The sequence below is a fragment of the Gavia stellata genome, chromosome 1 (assembly GCF_030936135.1).
Source record: "Gavia stellata isolate bGavSte3 chromosome 1, bGavSte3.hap2, whole genome shotgun sequence".
NCBI classification, from domain to species: domain Eukaryota; kingdom Metazoa; phylum Chordata; class Aves; order Gaviiformes; family Gaviidae; genus Gavia; species Gavia stellata.
This window is the reverse complement of record NC_082594.1, coordinates 105189602-105208519: the sequence shown is the minus strand read 5'-3', so window position 1 is coordinate 105208519 and position 18918 is coordinate 105189602. Positions and strand designations below refer to the sequence as shown.

At 46.0% G+C, this 18918-nt stretch overlaps 1 protein-coding gene across 2 annotated transcripts in view; it reads right to left on the bottom strand.

The window, feature by feature from the left end:
• The window catches only part of CYYR1 (cysteine and tyrosine rich 1), a 59374-nt gene extending 41389 nt beyond the window's left edge, over positions 1-17985 (bottom strand). For both annotated transcript variants that reach the window (XR_009484053.1, XM_059819362.1), the window contains exons 1-2: positions 17895-17985; positions 15628-15733 (exon numbers count right to left, since the gene is read on the bottom strand). Coding sequence is in view for 1 of the 2 variants with exons in the window: in XM_059819362.1 (XP_059675345.1) it covers positions 15628-15733; positions 17895-17985 (197 nt within the window). In the remaining variant the exon portion in view is untranslated. The remainder of the gene's footprint in view (positions 1-15627; positions 15734-17894) is intronic.
• Between the last annotated feature and the right edge of the window lie 933 nt (positions 17986-18918).

The following is an 18918-nucleotide window of genomic DNA, read 5'->3' as shown; positions in this document are numbered from 1 at the left end:
GGCTGAGTTTAAATCTGTATAGAGATGTACATGCCCTTACACATTGAAAACATCTCCACGGAAGACATACACGAATATTACAATCCCGCTGCTCTGTGAAAACCATGTAATTGAAGGCTGCACCACAACGTATACAAAAAGGGAACAAATTAAGGTCACAGAAACACCCTTAAATCTGTCATCTGAGAACTTCGAAAGTGCATTCATTTAAAACGTATCTTTCTCACACACACACATTTACAACTAGGCGTTTTGCATTTACAACTAAGGATTTTGCATTTATATCCTAGGTCCTGACTGGCATTGGAAAATTTTCAGTGCTAGTACTAATCCCTGAAGAACCTCACTGCAAACAACCCTCATTACACGATAATTCTTTGCTGCCTCCACTTTTTGACATGTCAGCCAGTTCTTAATCCTTTTAACTTCTTAATGAAAGAGTAGTAACACAATGGCGGCATCCCGTGGAAGGTCACCAATCTGTCCCTTCAGAGTGCTACCCTGGCACATGGCATGGAGAATAGGGCTGGGATCCTGCTCACAGGGTGTCGTGGTATAACCCCAGCCGGCAACTAAGCACCACACAGCTCCTCACTCACTCCCCCCAGGTGGGATGGGGGAGAGAATCGGAAGGGTAAAAGGGAGAAAACTCATGGGTTGAGATAAAGATGGTTTAATAGGTAAAGCAAAAGCCGCGCAGGCAAGCAAAGCAAAACAAGGAATTCGTTCACTACTTCCCACGGGCAGGCAGGTGTTCAGCCATCCCCAGGAAAGCAGGGCTCCATCACACGCAACGGTTACTTGGGAAGACAAACGCCATCACTCTGAATGTCCCCCCTTCCTTCTTCTTCCCCCAGCTCTACATGCTGAGCATGACATCATATGGTATGGAATATCCCTTTGGCCAGTTGGGGTCAGCTGTCCCGGCTGTGTCCCCTCCCAACTTCTTCTTGTGCACCCCCAGCCTACTCACTGGCGGGGCGATGCGAGAAGCAGAAAAGGCCTTGACTCTGTGTAAGCACTGCTCAGCAGTAATGAAAATATCCCTGCTTTATCAACACTGTTTCCAGCACAAATCCAAAACACAGCCCCATACTAGCTACTATGAAGAAAATTTACTCTATCCCATCCAAAACCAGCACACGGGGACAGACAGCTCTGGGACACACACCTTCTGGGAGGATGGGGCTCCCAGCCTGGGAGAAGCAGCAGCAGGCGTTTAGGGCTGAAGAGTAACACTGCTGCAATGCACAATTTCATCTGAAGAAACGTCCCGCCTGCAGCTCAGCTCCCAGGGTGGAGGAATAGACAGCTTCCAGAGGCTGCAGCCTGACCCTCCTCGGGATGGCTGATCCGTGCCCATGTGCATCCCTACAGCGTGAGAGGCACAGCATTGTCCCCCTGGGGAACAGCAGTGATGATGGTGAGCCTATGCAAAGAAGAGAAAGGAGACCTTTTTCCTCTGAACCATTACGGTCCTGCAATGGGTAAGCTGCACTTTCTAGCCCAAATTGATTTTATTTTGGCTTCTGGGCCTGTTTGGAGCTGCTACAGGGGAAAAGCAAACAAATGCCTGATGAGGGGAGCTCTTCCAAGCGACGTGCTCGCAGCCGGGGCTTTTGTGTTGCTGCAGCCATCATGAGGGCTTTCCAAGTCCAACGACACGCCAGGCGGGTGGGACAGAGACAACAAGTAAAATCAGCTGGCTATTTTCTGGAGAAGCGGCAGCTAAAAAACACAAGAATAAAACAGGACTGGAAACACTTGGCTACAAAACGGACCAGTTTGAAGTTCAGCCTCAAGCAACTTCTTAAGTAGGTCAGAACACAAAACCCAAAGCTGAAGATTTGAATTCACAGGGGGAGGAACCTCCACAGGCACCTGGACAGAAAGGTTTGTGTGGCTCTTGTGAAGCCAGTATGAGGATTTTGTTGACAATACCAAGGAAAAAGGTGCTTCTCACACCTGAGTGTGGCCAGTGGAGTACAGGGAATCCTTATGGTGGTGGAGCTGCTACAATGCTCTTCTGGATGGGCCAGAGACAGCCCAAAAGATTTTGTTTGCCAGTTTTGGAGGAAAATCTCATAGCTCTTCTCATGCTGGACCATATTTTCAGCCAGTGTATGTCAGTATAAATCAAATGACTTGAGGATTTTGCCCAGTTAATTGACAGTTTGTATCTCCTGACACAAGTTGGAAAAAAAATGAGAGTGATAAAAATATAGCAACAGCTTTAGCAGTGCTACTGGCGGTTATGAAGGAGCTGTTAGCTCTGGCAGTTATTAAAACCATTCAACGCAAGTGACAGATAACAGTAATAAATCAGCTGACTTGTTTCACATATCCACACATCCAGTGTTTTCTGTGAGCACAGCAAGTATTCACCCTGGAAAAACAATGGCATCTCATCACAAAGCCCTATCAGCAACGGCAACATACGTTAAATTATTGACAAATAACGAAGCCAAAGTGCAAACCCTGATTTGAGCCGTAGCTCCTTCAGATTTAAATAATGGCTGCCAGCTGGTAAGTTGCTTTCCAGTTACCAGTCTCACAGAGCAGTAATTGCTTTTGTATTAGCTAAAAGGTACCACATTCTCCCTCAACGTGAGAGCCATATCCTTATGGGGTGGCCTTGGGAGCCTACCGGGAAGGTGCAAGAGGGCACCCATGCAGCAAGAGCACATCCTCACCACCCGCAAGGCCTCCATGTCCTCTCTGCAAGGTCCCAGCCTCTCCCGGGGGCCCCTGCAGCTGCCCCGACCCACCAAGCAAAGGCTGAGCGCCAGGCTGGACCCATGCACCCAAAGCCATGCCCTCCCAGAGCACAGCACCACGGGCAGGTCAGCAAGGACAAAACACAGGTGTCCACCAGAGTTGGGCAATGGGGTCAGGCCCCCACTGAGTGAGCAGGCTCAGGGGAAGAGCTCGTACTACCAAGGTACAACCTGCCCTTTCCCTTCAACTATGGAGCACGAATGCCATGAGCAATTCTCCTTTAAGCCCCAGTATGCGACGAGGCATAGCAAAAGAGTACCAAGCAGCAGTTTTCCATATTCCACACAGCCCTGCTGTCCAGGCAGCTGGAAGCTCCTCAGGAGTCCTGGTGATTTTCTGGATAAGCCAGCAAGCCTCCCCGCCATGGAGTAACCTCCCCACCTTGTAAGCAATAAGAACTTTCAAGTACTGCAACTTCTTCATGGAAGAGATGAGTCAGCCTTTAATGAGAGCATAACCTAGCCATTGCAAGTTCCTCAGGTAATTTGGGATTGCAAGTAGCTCTGCAATGACAACAAATCTCTGGAAGGAAAATAAACCAGAAGTATACAAAAACTTAACTGATGCTGCCTCAAAGCTACCCGATTGTACCTGTACCTGACAGATTTCAAATGACATGGAGGAAAACTACAGGTGTTATTTTTCCGAACTCCTAAAAATATCCGACAATCTGGTGGGCACTCAGCACAGAGTGGTCATCACAACAGCCTCCCTGCAGCCTCCCACCGCCCACCTGCCTGAGTGGGATTCCCTGGCATGGCTTCCCAGCCCTTCTGAGGGGATCGCAGGGTTCTTCAGGTGGCTACTGGGGCATCTTTCTGGGGAACCACTCACAGACACGCAGAACAAAACCTCCCTCATACAAGGTAAAAAAAAGACCCTCCCTCCTTTAAACAAGGATGCACAGCTCAAAAACCCAAACAAAGTTGCTTCCTAACTCGCCAAATTGGAGTGATGTAAACCAGGGCTGTTTCCCTAGCACTGCACGGGCCAGTTGACTCGCAGGGGTGATTGTCCCCGCTGGATAAACAATACTGATCACCCACCGTTTGCTGTGCAGATACCAGCCTGGAGGTCAGCTTGTAAGTAGCTGCTGTCAGCCTGTGACTGCAGAGGAATATGGGAGAGAGACTCTGTACCTACCAGCTTGCCTACAGCTTCAAAATGTTTGATCAGCCGAGGCCCAAAATGGAACAAATTCTTACTTCTGTGGCTAATGTGGAAGGACCTTCCTAGGTCATCAAATCCATCCCCTGCTAGCACGGGCAGCAGCACCATAGAGGCCATTTCACGAGCTGATTGCACTTCCTCGCACACCTACTTCAGAAGGAAGGATGACTGGGGAGGGGCATGAGGAGCAAGCAGGAAAAATTTCCTCTCCTGAAGGAGAATATGGAATTTTAATGCAAAATAAATTACGTTAGAAGATAGTGACAATGTAAGCTTACCAAATACAGATGTTAAATACCATAGCTGCCCCCTAACCTCAGGGCATTATCTTAATGTAGCATATTATTCGAAACATACAGCAGACATTGACACTATGTTTACAGCATCCCTGTCATACAGCAATTTTGAAAGCATTATTGTCAAGCTGACATTTTATTACATTTCTGGAAATATGCTAATTCAATCATTAAGTTTCATTCAACAACTGTGAAGGCTCAGGAACAAAGACATATTGTGCTTTACTTGAGACAATTTTAAATGTTGTGGAACATGGAGAATGAGGGACATAACTTTTCATCCATCCCCATCCCCTTGAAGCTCTATCCTTTCACTCTCCACTGGAATTTAATATCAAATTATCCCTGCAAGGAGCCACCAGAGGAAAGCAATGCGCGGTAAGCAGACTGGCGATCCTGTCATCCATTTTCATAATTTCAGTTTATGTAAATAGGCCATCTATTTCCAAGCCAAACACAGGGTAACCGCCGTGGACTGAACAAACAATATTAGCTTTCAGCCGTGTAAATGTATTAGCTATCATGGGACACAGCCTCACTGAGGTCTTTGGGGACTAGGACCACGCAGCATAGAAAGTGGTCAGCATGCTGCAGTGCGGAAGAAGCTGTGCCCCAGAGCAGAGATGTTGGCAAACAGAAAGGCAGACAAAAATAACTGCTGCCTTAAAAGAATGCAACGTTTGCACATGAGATGCTCTGACAAAAGAGTTTTGTGGGAAGGTTACTAATTACTTAGATCAGATTAACACCAAGGCATCTCACTCACAACTGAGAGAGCTTTTGTGCTGGACGTGGCACACAAGGAGTCCTCACATGCAAGGCCATTCTCCATCCCAAGAGATCTTCATCTGAATATGCTTATACATGGTATATTTAATGTCTATATTCAGACATCAAACTTTGGCTCCAAGTAATCAAAATTCTGCCCATAACCCAAACAGTTCATCTTTATTTGTGGCAGTTTTTACTGCTTTTAGAACTGAGGAGCCCATCACCAGCAGGAGCACACTTTGTGTGGATGGCAGACAGGCAATGATGCCCGGACACTGGAGCCTTGCTGACAGGACAGTGTGAGCATAAGACTGAAACAACTGACAATCCTAAGTGTTCTGAAATCCCCAGAAGATAATATGCTACACAAGTGGAAAGCAAAGATGATTACAAAGAAGCTGTATTCTTTATACAAAATACTGCACTAACAAAAGTTAGTTACTCTTCCAGGAAAATCTCAAAGATTTCAAGAGATGTGTTTCAACAAGGTCTTGCACAAAATACTATTAAGAGTTGTTTTAGTCCCAACAATGGAAAGTTAAGTGTTAAATTTATGCTGGCTGCTTATTTTCTCTCCTCTTGGTTTACAATTCCAAAGCAGCAGAAGAGGAGAGACCCAAAAGCTCAGGGACTTGAAGGATTTGATCCAAACCAAAGAATTAAGAGCCGCTGTCATTTATCATTTAAACACCATCATATTATAAGTGCTACTTATATGTACGTAATTAATTTTGCATCTCTCCAATGCTTGTCTTCCATTTCTGAATTCTCCCCGGTCTGCTATTAGAATATTTCTGTTTCTCTGTTTCTCCATGCTTAGGGGTCTATTGCAGAGGCATTACAATACGGGAATAAGTGCTTTGCAATGCTCCTCCATCCTCCCCGTTCACCACCCCAGCCAAAGTTGCAGAGGTCAGCCAGCCTGGAGCACTCCTGGCAAGGGGGTCTCACAGGCTCCACGGAGCCTTAAACCCTGAACGCCGAATGCTGCCGACGGGCACCACCGATGTGCTGCTTCAACAATAAAGATACCAGAACAGCATCGTCATGCCAGCTGGTACTCTAGATGGTTTTAGTGTTGTAGGAAAATGGGAAAGTAGAATTTCAGAAGAAAATTGATTATAAGATAATAATTCTATGTATGTACACACACACATACATATATACACATGGATATACATACACACATCATGTAGAAAAGATAATAGGCAGCAGTTGCAATCCCCTGCCCTCTCCTTGACACCCTTCCTGTTCTCCCCAGTTCATGTGACCTTACCCAGAGAGCTGTAAACTGCTCCTGGGGGTCTCCGTCCTCTGAAGTGCAAGGCATCCACTGGTGAAGCTGATGGCTCTCCCTCCATGGTGGGACATTCCACTCTCCAAGGCTAACTGCTTCCCCTCCTGTGCCAAAGGATTATTTCTATTCTATTCCTTTTACTGAGGGGGAGGAGGGAGTACCAGTGGTGAGGGGAGGGAAAGGAAGGAAGGAAGGGGCACTACTTACATTCAGGCCCTCTCTTACCCTGCTGTTGGAAGGAAAAAGTGAAATGCATGGGCACAACAGGAATAAGCAGTACATGGTATCAGAGACCAAAACTGCAGTTAATGTGATAGCATAAGCACACACATTTGGGACTGCATATTATATGTTATTCCTAGTTTACTAACGCTGGTCACAGATCAGCAGCTGGAAATAGCTACAGGGCAGCAGTACCCTGATTATACCTTCATTAGATCACCTTGACCATGGACTGTATGAAGGACTGGAGTAGAGACAGTTTGCACAGTCCCTTTACACTTCAGTAGCAGTGTAGCAAGTCCACAAGGCACCTAAAAATCAGGTTCGCTGTGTCTTGGCTGATGAACGAGCGTTTCAACAATAGCTGTAGATCCTTAGTACCTCTCGTGCTTGTGACAAACTGTACCATGGGCCTCAATAAAGAGAGAGAAGCTGGAACATTCAGCATTAAACCAAGGCTCCCTTGTGAGCAAAAGGAATAACTACATTTAATGATAGCAGTAAAAATCTCTTATCTGTGTGGATGAGCCAACAGAAGGACTCACGACGATGAAACGTGCCTGCCCAGTTTGTGGTTTTAGTGCCTCTCCATCCCATACTAAATATTTACATATGGAGTAAGTCCCAAGACAAATCTTGTATTTTACGTATATATATACACGTAATATTTCATTACAGAAAAGAAAATGTTTTTATGACAGCAGAAGTGATTCTGAAAGTAAACATCACAACTATTTTCTTTTTTAAATAGAGAACAATCATTGAGAAAACTTCATCGAATTCCTAAAGATTATATTAACTGTGCAATTTCTATCTAGCTGTACTTACAAATCTCGAAGGAGCTTGTGGCTGCCCTGGGAATTAATAGTTCATTTCTTTTAATAACTCACTTATGTACGCCAAACTTTGTTTCTGTCCCTTAAAGAGGCGCATTAAGATTAAAAAGAGAGTTTATCTTTCTAGGACAATAGCGTTCAAATACTGAATTAGTGCTACAGGTTTTATTTGGAATGGCTGCAATTACACTGTGCGCAGCATCAAATGCCCCTCTTGCACAGCTTTTGACCCAGAAATATCTTCATTAATAACCCTGCCCTGAGTTGGTGTGATATTACTACACAGCAACCAGTACAAAATGCAACAGACTAATCCTCTGAGAATCCCGTGAGCTCAGTGAAATCTCAGAATTAGCCAATAAAACAGAAATTGTCCAGCTGGGTGTAGGGGAGGCATGTATGCATTGGATATGCAGGGAGTGGGTGAGTCAGCTGAGGTGGGATTTGTCCTGTGTATCTCCTGACCTTCCAGGAGTGATATACCTTGTTAAGCAGTGCTTGAACTGGGAGCAAGGGAGCATGAAGTGGCCGTGAATGTGGAAGGTACGACAGTGATTTAAAAAAAAAAAAAGAAAGAAAAAAATGGTTTTTTTCTAACACTTGGATTCAACAGGTACTTCAGCTTACAACTTGTCCCATTAGAGCCAAGTGGATGAAATCCCCACTGAAGTAATTAGCTTACTGATTTCAACAGGATGAGGACTGTATCTGTTGCATCTACTCACCGACTTGAAGTTACAAATGCATTTAACTACTTTGCTGAACTGGTGCCTAGCAGACTATCTGAATTCTCTCAAAAGCTTTGCATGTACAGATGACTGAACAAAGCTACAGATTCTTATCAAATTCAGAGGTGGACCCTTCCCCCACTTGAAAAAGGGAAAGGGGGGGGGTTATAAAATAACAGACAGAAGGTAAAATTATTACAAAGAAAGGACAGTCCTCTTGTGATCAACATAATCCCCAGGTTCAGTCTTCACATCAGTCTTACTAAGTGTTAGGAAAACATTTATCTTTTACATGACCAAACCTTATGGGAAAACCCTACAGGCTTCCAAAACAGACCACTGCAAGTGATAAATACAAAATTATCTCTCCTTTTCACTGAAAAATCTTTTCAAAATAAACAGTGTAGTATAAGCAAGCTTATTTCACTGAATTCCTCATGAATGTTTATTTTTCCCCCTTAGAGTTTTCTGTAAGCCACAGAGAGCATTTCAGTGATTTATACCTTAATGCTTCCATTTTCAGGCCAAATTCTAGCAATCTTCCAAATGATGAAAAACAGATGATCCACAGGGATGTCAACAACTCAAGTTTTAGCACCAAACCATGCTAACCTTTTTCTTATGAACAACTGAACTTGCATGTTTACAAAGACTTCCAGTTTTCACTAGAAAAAGTGTTCTAGTTCTTATGGCTACCTATTAAAATAAAAACACCTAAACTTCCAAAAATGATCAAACAAACAAAAGAACCTGGTCCCATTAGTCCCAAACATTTCAAAACAGTTAGTCAGACACCCAAACAAAAGAGGTGGCAGACCTGAAGCAGCAGCCATCTTTTGAGAGCTGCTGTTTGGCAAGCAAAACAGTTTTTTCCCATTTTGAGCTGCTTGTCACAACACAGGGTCAGGAATGAAAACACAAAGGAGCTAAAGAAGAGGCACTCTGTGTTTTAATTCTGGTGCTGACAAGGGTTTCCTCTGCAGCCGTCCTCAAGAGCAGATACAGCTCTGGTTGTAAATCTGATCGCACATTCTCCGCTGACGGACGTGAACTGGGACAATAGGCACGGAACAAAAAACAACTGGAAGTTCAAACCCTTCGCAAAGGTCACATTTTGAATACCAGTTCTCTCTCCAGCAGATCTTACAATGAAAACGTGGTCCTAGAGCCTTCTCTAAGCTGTGGTTAATCAACCCCCTGCACCAAGAGAGGTGGGTACCTCTCTTGGAGAGGTTTTCCCAGGCTGAAGCACGGATAGCATGCTTCCACAGGTACTCCAGATGTTGAAGACCAAGGATTAAAAGGCTGAACTGCTGTTCACCTCTTAGACAGAATGAAACGGAAATGGTTTTAATTTAATTATCAGTCTTGCCCTTGCCGATGACATGTTTATAGCCAACCTCCAGCACTCAGCACAACCATCCTCAGGCTCTGCTCCATGTGCTCACTCAGGGAGACTCTCCTGATCAGAAGCCACAACTCAAGCCAAATGGACAAAATAATTATTGAACCAGCCCTTTGGCGCACCTCTGGTATCATATCGGAAGTCACAGAGCCAGAGACATAAAATGGCAACTGCCAGGTAAATTGCAGTTTTACGTATTGTCCCAAAGTGCTTCAATCACGGGAAATTATGAACATTACGTTGATGAAGAGGAACACAATCTTATTTTAAGCAGAGTACCATACAACTGCAGTGCAGACGTAGAACCATCCCCAACCCATATGCTGTTTCACATATTTACTGTGGGATGTCTGAAGTGTCTAATTTTAATTATTTGGAATCTACAGCGAATGCGAAGCCTCCCGATTTTTTTTTTTTTATTCACTATGAACTCCTGAGGCTACATCTCTACATTCCTAACTCTTAAAATGTTAATACTGTCCTTTGGTGCTCTCCTCTTCCATATCCACCCTCCATCCCATATTCTCGTATCAAGTGAATCAGCTTAAGGGACATTCTTCCTTTCATGAACAAAAATGGCATTCTCTGAGGTCAGCTGCTTTTCTCAAAAGTACTACTGGATATAAAGTATTTCACGTCAAATGCCACACTTAGATACACTACATACAGCTTTTTCTTCAGTTTTGCAGGCTGAGGCATGCAAATGACTTTTATGCTAAATGTATTCTCTGCCTCTTTTCCTCCCATTCTGTCTGTCTTCCTTCCTTCCTGGCCACATTGTGCATCCTCTAGACTTAAAACAAAAAACCCACCCAAAAACCTTGCCCCCTCCAACATACCTTAAGTTCATGTAAATAACACCTGATATTTCAGCGGTCACTGAACAGGCTGTTGCTTCCTCATTATCTCTGTTAAGATTTTTCCACCTACTGTCTTGCAAATCACCATCCACTACCTGTAATGAGATCACAGTTCTCTGAAGTTTTTATTTACTTTTTCCTTGAGTTACTTTTTAAGTCCTTGGAATCACGTGTTCTGTTTTATTTTGTTTTGTTTTTCTAAATAAAAATTGCCTTACAGTAAGTAATTCTGAAGACATTTACCAAGAAACTTCATACATTTTGCAATGCAATGTAGCACCACTGCATCTTAGCTGTCTTCTTCTGCTTAAGCCAATATTCCAGTTTACTACCCTTAAAGACTTACCCAGGAAAATACGGATAAATCACCAGGACTGAGTATTTTATCAGTGAGTCTTCTTAAATACTGTGGGCCAAATCTGCATTTAAGTCCCTTCATTTCCACTGAATATTCAACTGGCCTAACAGTATTCAACTGGCCCAGCACTATTCATTTGAAAGAACAGCTGGACTATTTGTCCTCTTTGCTCCATTATTTACCTGGAATCTGGGATTATTTCACATCAAGTCACAGCTGCTGGCTGTGAAGTGCTGTGAAAGAGCAAGGGCAGCATCCAGAACCACCCCCGACAGCATGCAACTACTGACATCTCTGTCCAGAGAGCTCCCTGTGGCTCAAAAGTTACCTGTGGGCAATGATAAACACAAGGCACAACGTGGTGGAAAATACTAAACTGGAAATTAGCCCACAGAAAATCCACCAGAATAAGCATGAGGGCCAGACAATTTGGGGCCTCTCAGAAGCAAACCCAAAGAGCATTGTCAGAAACACTCACACATACAAATTTGGGTTCTGCAGAGGAAACCCCTTTCGTACTGACTGCCACCTCTGAGGAGCTCTGGGGTTTGAGGCTGGAGCTGAGGGCAATAACCAGATGTCTCCAATTCCTCTGGGTGACGGCAGGCAAAATGCTGCCGGTTGGTTAGTTAGGGAGATACTGTTGTTGTGGGCAAACCTGGAGCATCTGTCATGGAGAAAACACGCTGCAGTCCTCACAGTCCCTAGCCTGGTAGCAAGCTGCAGATGCAGCACAGGGAAACTGATAAAAGGTCAGTCAGAAATGATTCAATAGCTTAGAAACTAGCTTCTGAGGAGGAGGGCAGTTTGAGTTTCTTGACTCAAAGGGCTGGGATGATGCTGAAGGCTGGGAAGCTTTCTTCTAGTGGGGAGTGAAAAGGTGGGCAGGAGAAACAGCTTGAGCACTCAAGCATCCCTGCACCTTCTCCTTCATCCCACAGACACAGCTCCGTTATGTTGCACAAGTCTAAACATAAATTTGTAATTTGTCCAAGAAAAAAAACATTTTTAGAAGGGCTAACTATTAAGCACTAGATACTGAGCAAATAAACAGGAGGAAATGCATATTCATCACAGGAAATAATGACAGGCTGTAGCTGCTGAAAACTAGTAGAGGAAATATAGCTGGAACGTTAATGGTATAACAACTTGCTCTGAAAGAATATCGGGGGTGGGGGGGAGCAAGGATGTGTTACTTTACATTAGAGATGCTCATGGGATAAGAGATGACTCAGTCATAGACCCTGAATGCTTACAGATTATACGTGTAGTCCAACTAGAGGTGGAGTTACTGGAACATCTCTTACAAGCCCTGAAATCCTAATACTAGAGTGAGCCAATAACTCTGCATCTGTTCTTCATGTGTGGAAAGAAAAACAAGCTAATCACAGATGCACACAGCCTGGAGGATGTTTGCTGAAAACCTCATCTGACTAAAGAAAAAAAATTCCCTGGTGTCCTAAAAAGATGATGATTTCTTAAAATAGAAAATTCTAAAACCCTACATGGAATATCTCAATGTTGAATCTCATTTTAATGAGTGAAGAGAGTGAATTAATCACCTAAAATCTACAAGCAACTCATGATCTAGTCACACTAACTTTGTTTTAAAATCAGTATATACATTATTGCCTGATGTTTATAGACTGTTTGCACAATTGCTGGCATATGGGACTAGAAAGAGAAGAGTGAGAGGCGTGAAACAAAACAGAGAATTGTTTAAAAAGAACCTACTGCACGCCAAAAGGCTTCTCCAAAACTGCAAGAGAGTGTTATGCTTGTGAAAAAAAACATTCCAGAGAAGATAAAAGAGCAGAAACTTCAGAAAGACATGCAGATAGATGAAGAATGGAGGGAGCAGAGAAATTAGTGGCAAACAAATTAAGAAGCATAGGCAACCTCTAAAGAAGCTGAGGAGCCAATACAACACTGAGAACTATTAACGGTGTTTAAGACAGTAAAAAGGCACTTCTGAAAGCACCCACACAGATCAAGTCCATTGTTTGGTGCAGACAGTAGGATCAAAAATGATGACACGGGAAAAGAAGGATATTTAAAGAACAGCATTATGTGGAATTACCAGGACACATAGTTAGTTGGATTAAAAATGGTTCTTTAAATACACATTTGTTAACAGAAAGACCTAAGTAGATAAGTCACTAGTAGCCATTTCCAAATTCCAGGGATTTTGTCTTCTTCTAATGCAATTTCATCGGTTTGTCATTTGGGGGTGAGGCAACATGAAATACCTGCGGGAAAAGCTTGCACATAAAAAAAAAGACCCATATAGTGCCAAATAATGAAAAGACCCATATAGTGCCAAATAATGAACATATAGTGCCAAATAATGAAAAGGGAAGGTTATTCTTATGGAGCATCATTAAAGTCACAATAACATCTTTTGCAATGCAACTAAATGCAAGGCAGTAACCCTAGCAAAGAACAGGTTGCAGGTTTAAAGCAGAAGACATGCTTTGAAGACCATGACTTAAGAACTTAGAGCTGTAACAAACTGCTAAGTTCATTTATGTCTTCTGCGATCATCACAGATAGCTGCTTCAAAACAGGTACTCAAAGAAAGATACAGGAAAAAATAATCCTAGCAAGGCTTCTGTCTAAACCCTATGCTCAGCCCTGCTAGCCACATTTCAAGAAGGAAGTGAAAATACTAGAGGGAGCTCAAAGGAAGGCCAAAGAATTGACCCCTGGGCAGGGCAAAACAAAACAAAGCAAATCTTACATGTGAGGCTGATAGAGTTCAGCCAGTTCAGCGATAAGGGTGAGAGCTGTCATGATGACTATTTAGGGCCACATTTCAAACTCGCAGATAAGTTAAGAGCTGACAGTAGGAATTTCTACCTTCGTTTCCCAGCAATGTTAGTAAATGAACTATAGAAGAGTTTACCAGGACAGATGTTCAATTCATTAACGCCTCAAGTTTTCAAAATGAGATTACAAATGTTTAAAGAAGACATGCTCAAAACAGCTTTTAGGAAAAAAAACCCCACCCTGTGGCTCAATCACGCAAAATGTCAGGTCAGAGGAGTATAATGACTCCTGACTGGTCTTCGAGTCTATGAATTGAAGTACCTAACCATAAAAAATTAGAAGAATCAAGTGTCTCTTTCGAGACATGTTGTGGCAAACAGCACTTGTAAGAGCCCCCTCCAGTATTCAAAACCATCCAGATGCACACAAACCCTTCCAATGTGTCAGAGCCACTCCAATTCAATAGCTGTTTACATTTGTTAAATAAACATACAAAAGACTAGGTGTCAACCTGGTGCTGGAAGGCATGTTTTGAACATTTCAGCAGTCGCTCTAAAGAATCCCCTGGTCGATCCTCTCCAAAGCAGAGCTCTGAGATCAGGCTAGACAAATACCAGTGATGTTCACATGGAAGTGGGACATGAAATCCACTTGCTTTGTTGCTCTATGGGAAGCCTCCTTCTTATAATGTGATATCCTATGCTATTGTGTCCATCATTCCTAACCACATGTGAGCTGGAATAAGGAATTCAAAAACTGCATCTCCTTCCACGCATGTAAATGGGAAAGCAATTTTGGAATGAGAAAAGAAAAAAAAAAAAATCAAAGCAGATATTCCCTAGGTGAGCGGGGAAAAAAATCCCTTGTCATTCTCCCACAGTAATCAATCTTAAGTACATGCTTTTTTATTTCCAGAGGAATGAAGGATTCTGGTGCTCTATCATAATTTTATTTACTTTAGCCCAGGAAGTGTCTGATCTGCTTTAAAAACTGTGGATCAATTCTGTATTAAAATACCATCACTCTGCCTACTCCTTCAAAGTGCTATAAAATATGCTGAAGGGAACACGGGCATGTTCTGCAGGTACCATGGCTAAAACAAAACCTGCAACAGAGAAGTCTTTTTAGAAAAAGCAGCTACCACCTTCCCACTCACTCCTCCCCAAGCACTGAGCAGTCTGTATGATGTACCTCCTTTTCCTCCTTTTCCTTTTCTAGTTTTAGTCAAGAATACAAACCAGAAATACGTCACAGACTGCATGCTAAAGGTTAAGAAAATTACCAGTGGGGCTGATGAAACAGAAGGTAAGATGCCCTATCTTGAAGAACAACATTGTATGTTTTGTTTAGGTTTGTCCTCACACTTGAATGTAATACTTACAGGTTGTCACTTAAATTAAGCCCAGAGCCTAGAGTCAAGTCCACTAGCACTCAGGCTTCTCTTCTTCCTCACCAATGCAGAGCTAACAGCTGCACTGAAGCCTATGTTTTTAATCAACCGTTTACTCCTCTATTTTTCTCTAGATAGGAAATATTCACACCCACCCCATTTCACCTGCTGTGTTTTTTTTAAGCACTGTGAAACACACTATTCATACTGAAGTGTTAAAGGGTCAGATTACCCTCACCTACAATCTATTCAATAAATACCACCAAAAGCCAAAACACTATTTGACAAAAACAAACAAGTCAATAAAAAGGAAAAAACAAAAAGTAGTCAAAGCAAAAAGAATCTCAAATCCAAGTCATGTGGATAGTGGTTTGACTCAGGTATTGTAACAAAGCATTTCAACAAAACCCACAAGATTTCTATGCACAGTCCTTTTCATCTGAACAGCTTGAAACGAAGTTCTCACTGTCTCTAAAGCTTACGTCCACAAATTATATAATTGTACATGAGCTAAGGACATAACCCTCAATTTTAGCAAGCTTTCTGGTATGCTTCAAAAATATATGCAACATAAGACTTCAGAAGAACACTGATGTTTCTTACCAGCAAGCAAAAACCTAAACCAAACCCCAAACCCCCAAACCCTGACACTGTTTATTGCCAAAACACAGTTTCCCGCAAACCAATTTTACATCAAGTCCATGAACACAGTACATCAGTTTTTTTCTGAAGCGCAAATATACTTACGAAAGGACATTCCCAATGTAGGCATAATATGAACAGCAGTAGGGAGTAGTCCCATCACAGCAGTAAGCTTTGCAGTCATTATCACACTGAGCCAGACAATCTTCTGCTGAATAAAAATAACATTCATGCGGTCAAATGGCAGTAACAACAAAATGCTGTACAGCACAGCTTTAAAGAAAACGCAATCTAACAGTTTTATACAATCACAGGACTTCACTTAAGGCACGACCTGACCCCGTAACCCAAATGGCAGCCCATTCCCACTCATTCTGCATTTCCGTAGGAAGTTCAGAGTTAGGTGGTTTGTGTATGGGTATTTTGTAGTTAGTCATATCAGTTACTTCTCATATTTAATAATTTAAAAGAAAAAAAGAGCATTTTGAAACGTCAAGACTCCATGGATCACCTTTTTCCATTCCAGCAAGGAGTCCAAAGGGAAACCTGAGGCTGGGCTGCCTGTCTCGTTGAGCTGCAGGAAAGAAGGAGGCTGTCTGGGAACTGGCTACCTCCCCCCCTCCCTGCCCAGCCCCAGCCTGGGGTGTAAATTAGAGCTGCCTGGGGCTCCCTCATCCCCCACCAGATGCCAGTGGCTCCCCTCTCTCCGCTCCAGCTCCAGGGCCGTGGCCAGCGTGGCATGGCAGTGCCCAGCACGGGGGCCAGCGGCACCCTCTCTGCCCCGCTGCCCAGCCAGGGCCACAAACGTTTCCAGCAGCAATACTCTGCCGGACTGAGAAACAAAGCAAACTGCGAAACAACAGCAAGAGCGCTCTGTACAATTAAAAAACATGGAAGAACACGCATTGTTTTATTGCCGTGAGAAGCTATTTTAAAGCTATTGACCTCTTGTCTCTGGGTACTGCCAATGCCCTGTAAAAGCGTCTTCTTCCCGAATCTCATCCCAGTCTCCCTTTCCCCACTGCCAGGACCTCAGTTGCAGGCTGGATGAACCCAAACGGACCCCCTGCCCCACACACCATCACCCTTGGTCACCTCTTCGGTCATGCAAATGCACGCTGCCACAGTGGAGAACTGAAAGCAAAGGTGACAAACTATGCTTCTGCCTTCCCAATACGCTTTGGCTCCCGTTCTCCAGGCAGCAGATCACGCTAAGGGGTTCCCACTCTCTCGGTCCCGTTACCGCCTTAAATCTGTGCTGGCCCAACTTTCTGAGTGCGGGGATATGGGCACCCCTACCTCATCTCAGCTGCTGCCACGCTCCCATTCCCATCCCACCTCTGGCTGCCAGTTCCCACTTGGCACCGAGGCTCCTTTGCACGTTGAGTGCGCAGTGAACGGCTCATGCTGCTGATCCATCCCACAACCTTAATCTTGCTCATTAGATTTTAGCAGGTCAGCTCTCTGAACCTGCTCATGCTTGGGCTCTGCTTGAAAACAAGCACCAAGCGAGGGTGAGGGCCAGAGAAGGCTGTGCAGCGCAGCACACGGGTCAGCTCGTGCAGCTGCTCCCTAACCCTGTGCCATTACCCCGTCTTAAAGAAACGCACATGCACAAAAAAGCGGAACAACTGACCCATCAGTCTGAAGACCAGCCCCCCCCCAAGTGAACTGGGACAGCTGGAGGGACGGCAGTCTTCAGAAGGAGAGGGGAGGCCCACAGCCGGCGTGGGCCCTGCTGCGAAGAGGCAGCAATGGGGGCCGACCGCCGTGCCCGGGTGCGGGACTCCCCATGCCAAGGCTTTAGCGCTGTTACCCGTGCAGGACTCCCCGCACCAGCGGCTTCAGGCTTTTGCACCGTTACCCATTTCTGGCACCAGCGCTTCTGCCGGCTCTGCCCCTAAGGCGCCCAGCAAACACGGCTACGCGAGAAGAGGTGAGCGCAGCAGCCGCCTGTGGCTCGCACTCCCGCTGGCTGCCGAAACCCGGCGGTACCGGGCGGTGCCCTCGCCCTGCCCAGGGGCGCGGGGCCGGGACACCTCACGGCACCTCTCCCGAAGGGCGCGGCTGTAACCTCCCTGCAGCCCGAGAGGGACTCTCACACAGCACACCCTGCCCGAGAGAGGTCTGCCGAGACACCCCGGAGAGCCTCCTCCAACTCCGGCTGCCAGTCCGATCACCGACAACGAGGAAAAGCCCCTGCGTTTGCCTTAAACCGCCTGGCCCCGCTACCGGCGGCGGCGGCCGGCGGGGGGCAGCGCGGGGGCCGGCGCCGGGCCCCGGCCCTCGCCGCCCTCCCGGCCCCGCTCGCACCCGCTGCCTGCGGCTTCGCGCCTCCCCCCTGCCCCACGCACCCTCCCGGCCCCGCTGACCTGCCAGGAGGAGGAAGAGGAGGAAAGGAGGCAGCAGCACCCCCCAGGCGGGGCGCCCCTCGGCCCGGCCGCGCCGCCCCGCTGCCTCCATGCCGGCGGCGGGCGCGGAGCCGCCGACCGCCCCGTCGCGGCGCGGCGCGGAGGCGGGCCGGGGGCGGCGGCGGGCCGGGGTGGGGAGGGTGGCGACGGCGGGCGGCGCCGTCGGGGCCGGGCCGGGCCCACTGCCCCCCGCCGCGCCGGGGCCGCCCCCGGGCTGGCCCGGCGGCGCCGTGGGTGGCGGCGGCGGGGCCGCCCCGTCGCGGCACGGCCCTTCACGCTTCCCCGCCTCCCGGCGCCTTTGTCCGCCCCGGCCCCTGCTCGGCCGGGCCCGGGCCCGGGCCCGCGGGGGTGTGAAGGGCTGCGCCCGTCTTCCGCCCGCTGCCTCGGTCAGACGCTGCACTCGCGGGGGTTTCTGCTGGGATTAAAGTGGTGGGTGTTGTAAACTGGCACTGAAGTCGTGATTTGTTTGCAAGCGCAAGAGCAGAATGGCTGCGTGGGACGCGGTGCCTCCGGTAAAGGTGGGATGCCAGCCATGGTGGCGGCTGTAGTGACGGCAAAACCCGGCTTCTTCCAGCGTGGCTGCCTGTGCCCCTCGCTCTGCCTGAGCCTGCTGCCGTGGGGAGCCCCAGCCTGGCCGTGCCGTTGACAAAACCCCCCAAACACGCTAGTCCATGTTGTTCAGAATTAAAGACCTTCCATGACCAGGCCAGAACCGTACTCGCTCTGAAGTACTTTTCAAGTCATTTTTTGTAACTGTGTAAGTGCTGCCCTAACTAACCCTGTGCGAGAATTCCCACAGACGGAGCCCAGAGGTTAAAATATTTACCCTGTGGTCTCACAAAACAAAAGGTTATCCCTGACTTTGCATGACGAGCTGCAAGTCCAGGAATGCCCTTTGAAAGGTTGAAGTATGCACACAAAAATGAGAAACATCCACAGGTGTTTCTGCTCATAAAGGACTTCCTGCTGCTGGCAGCTTGGAGGG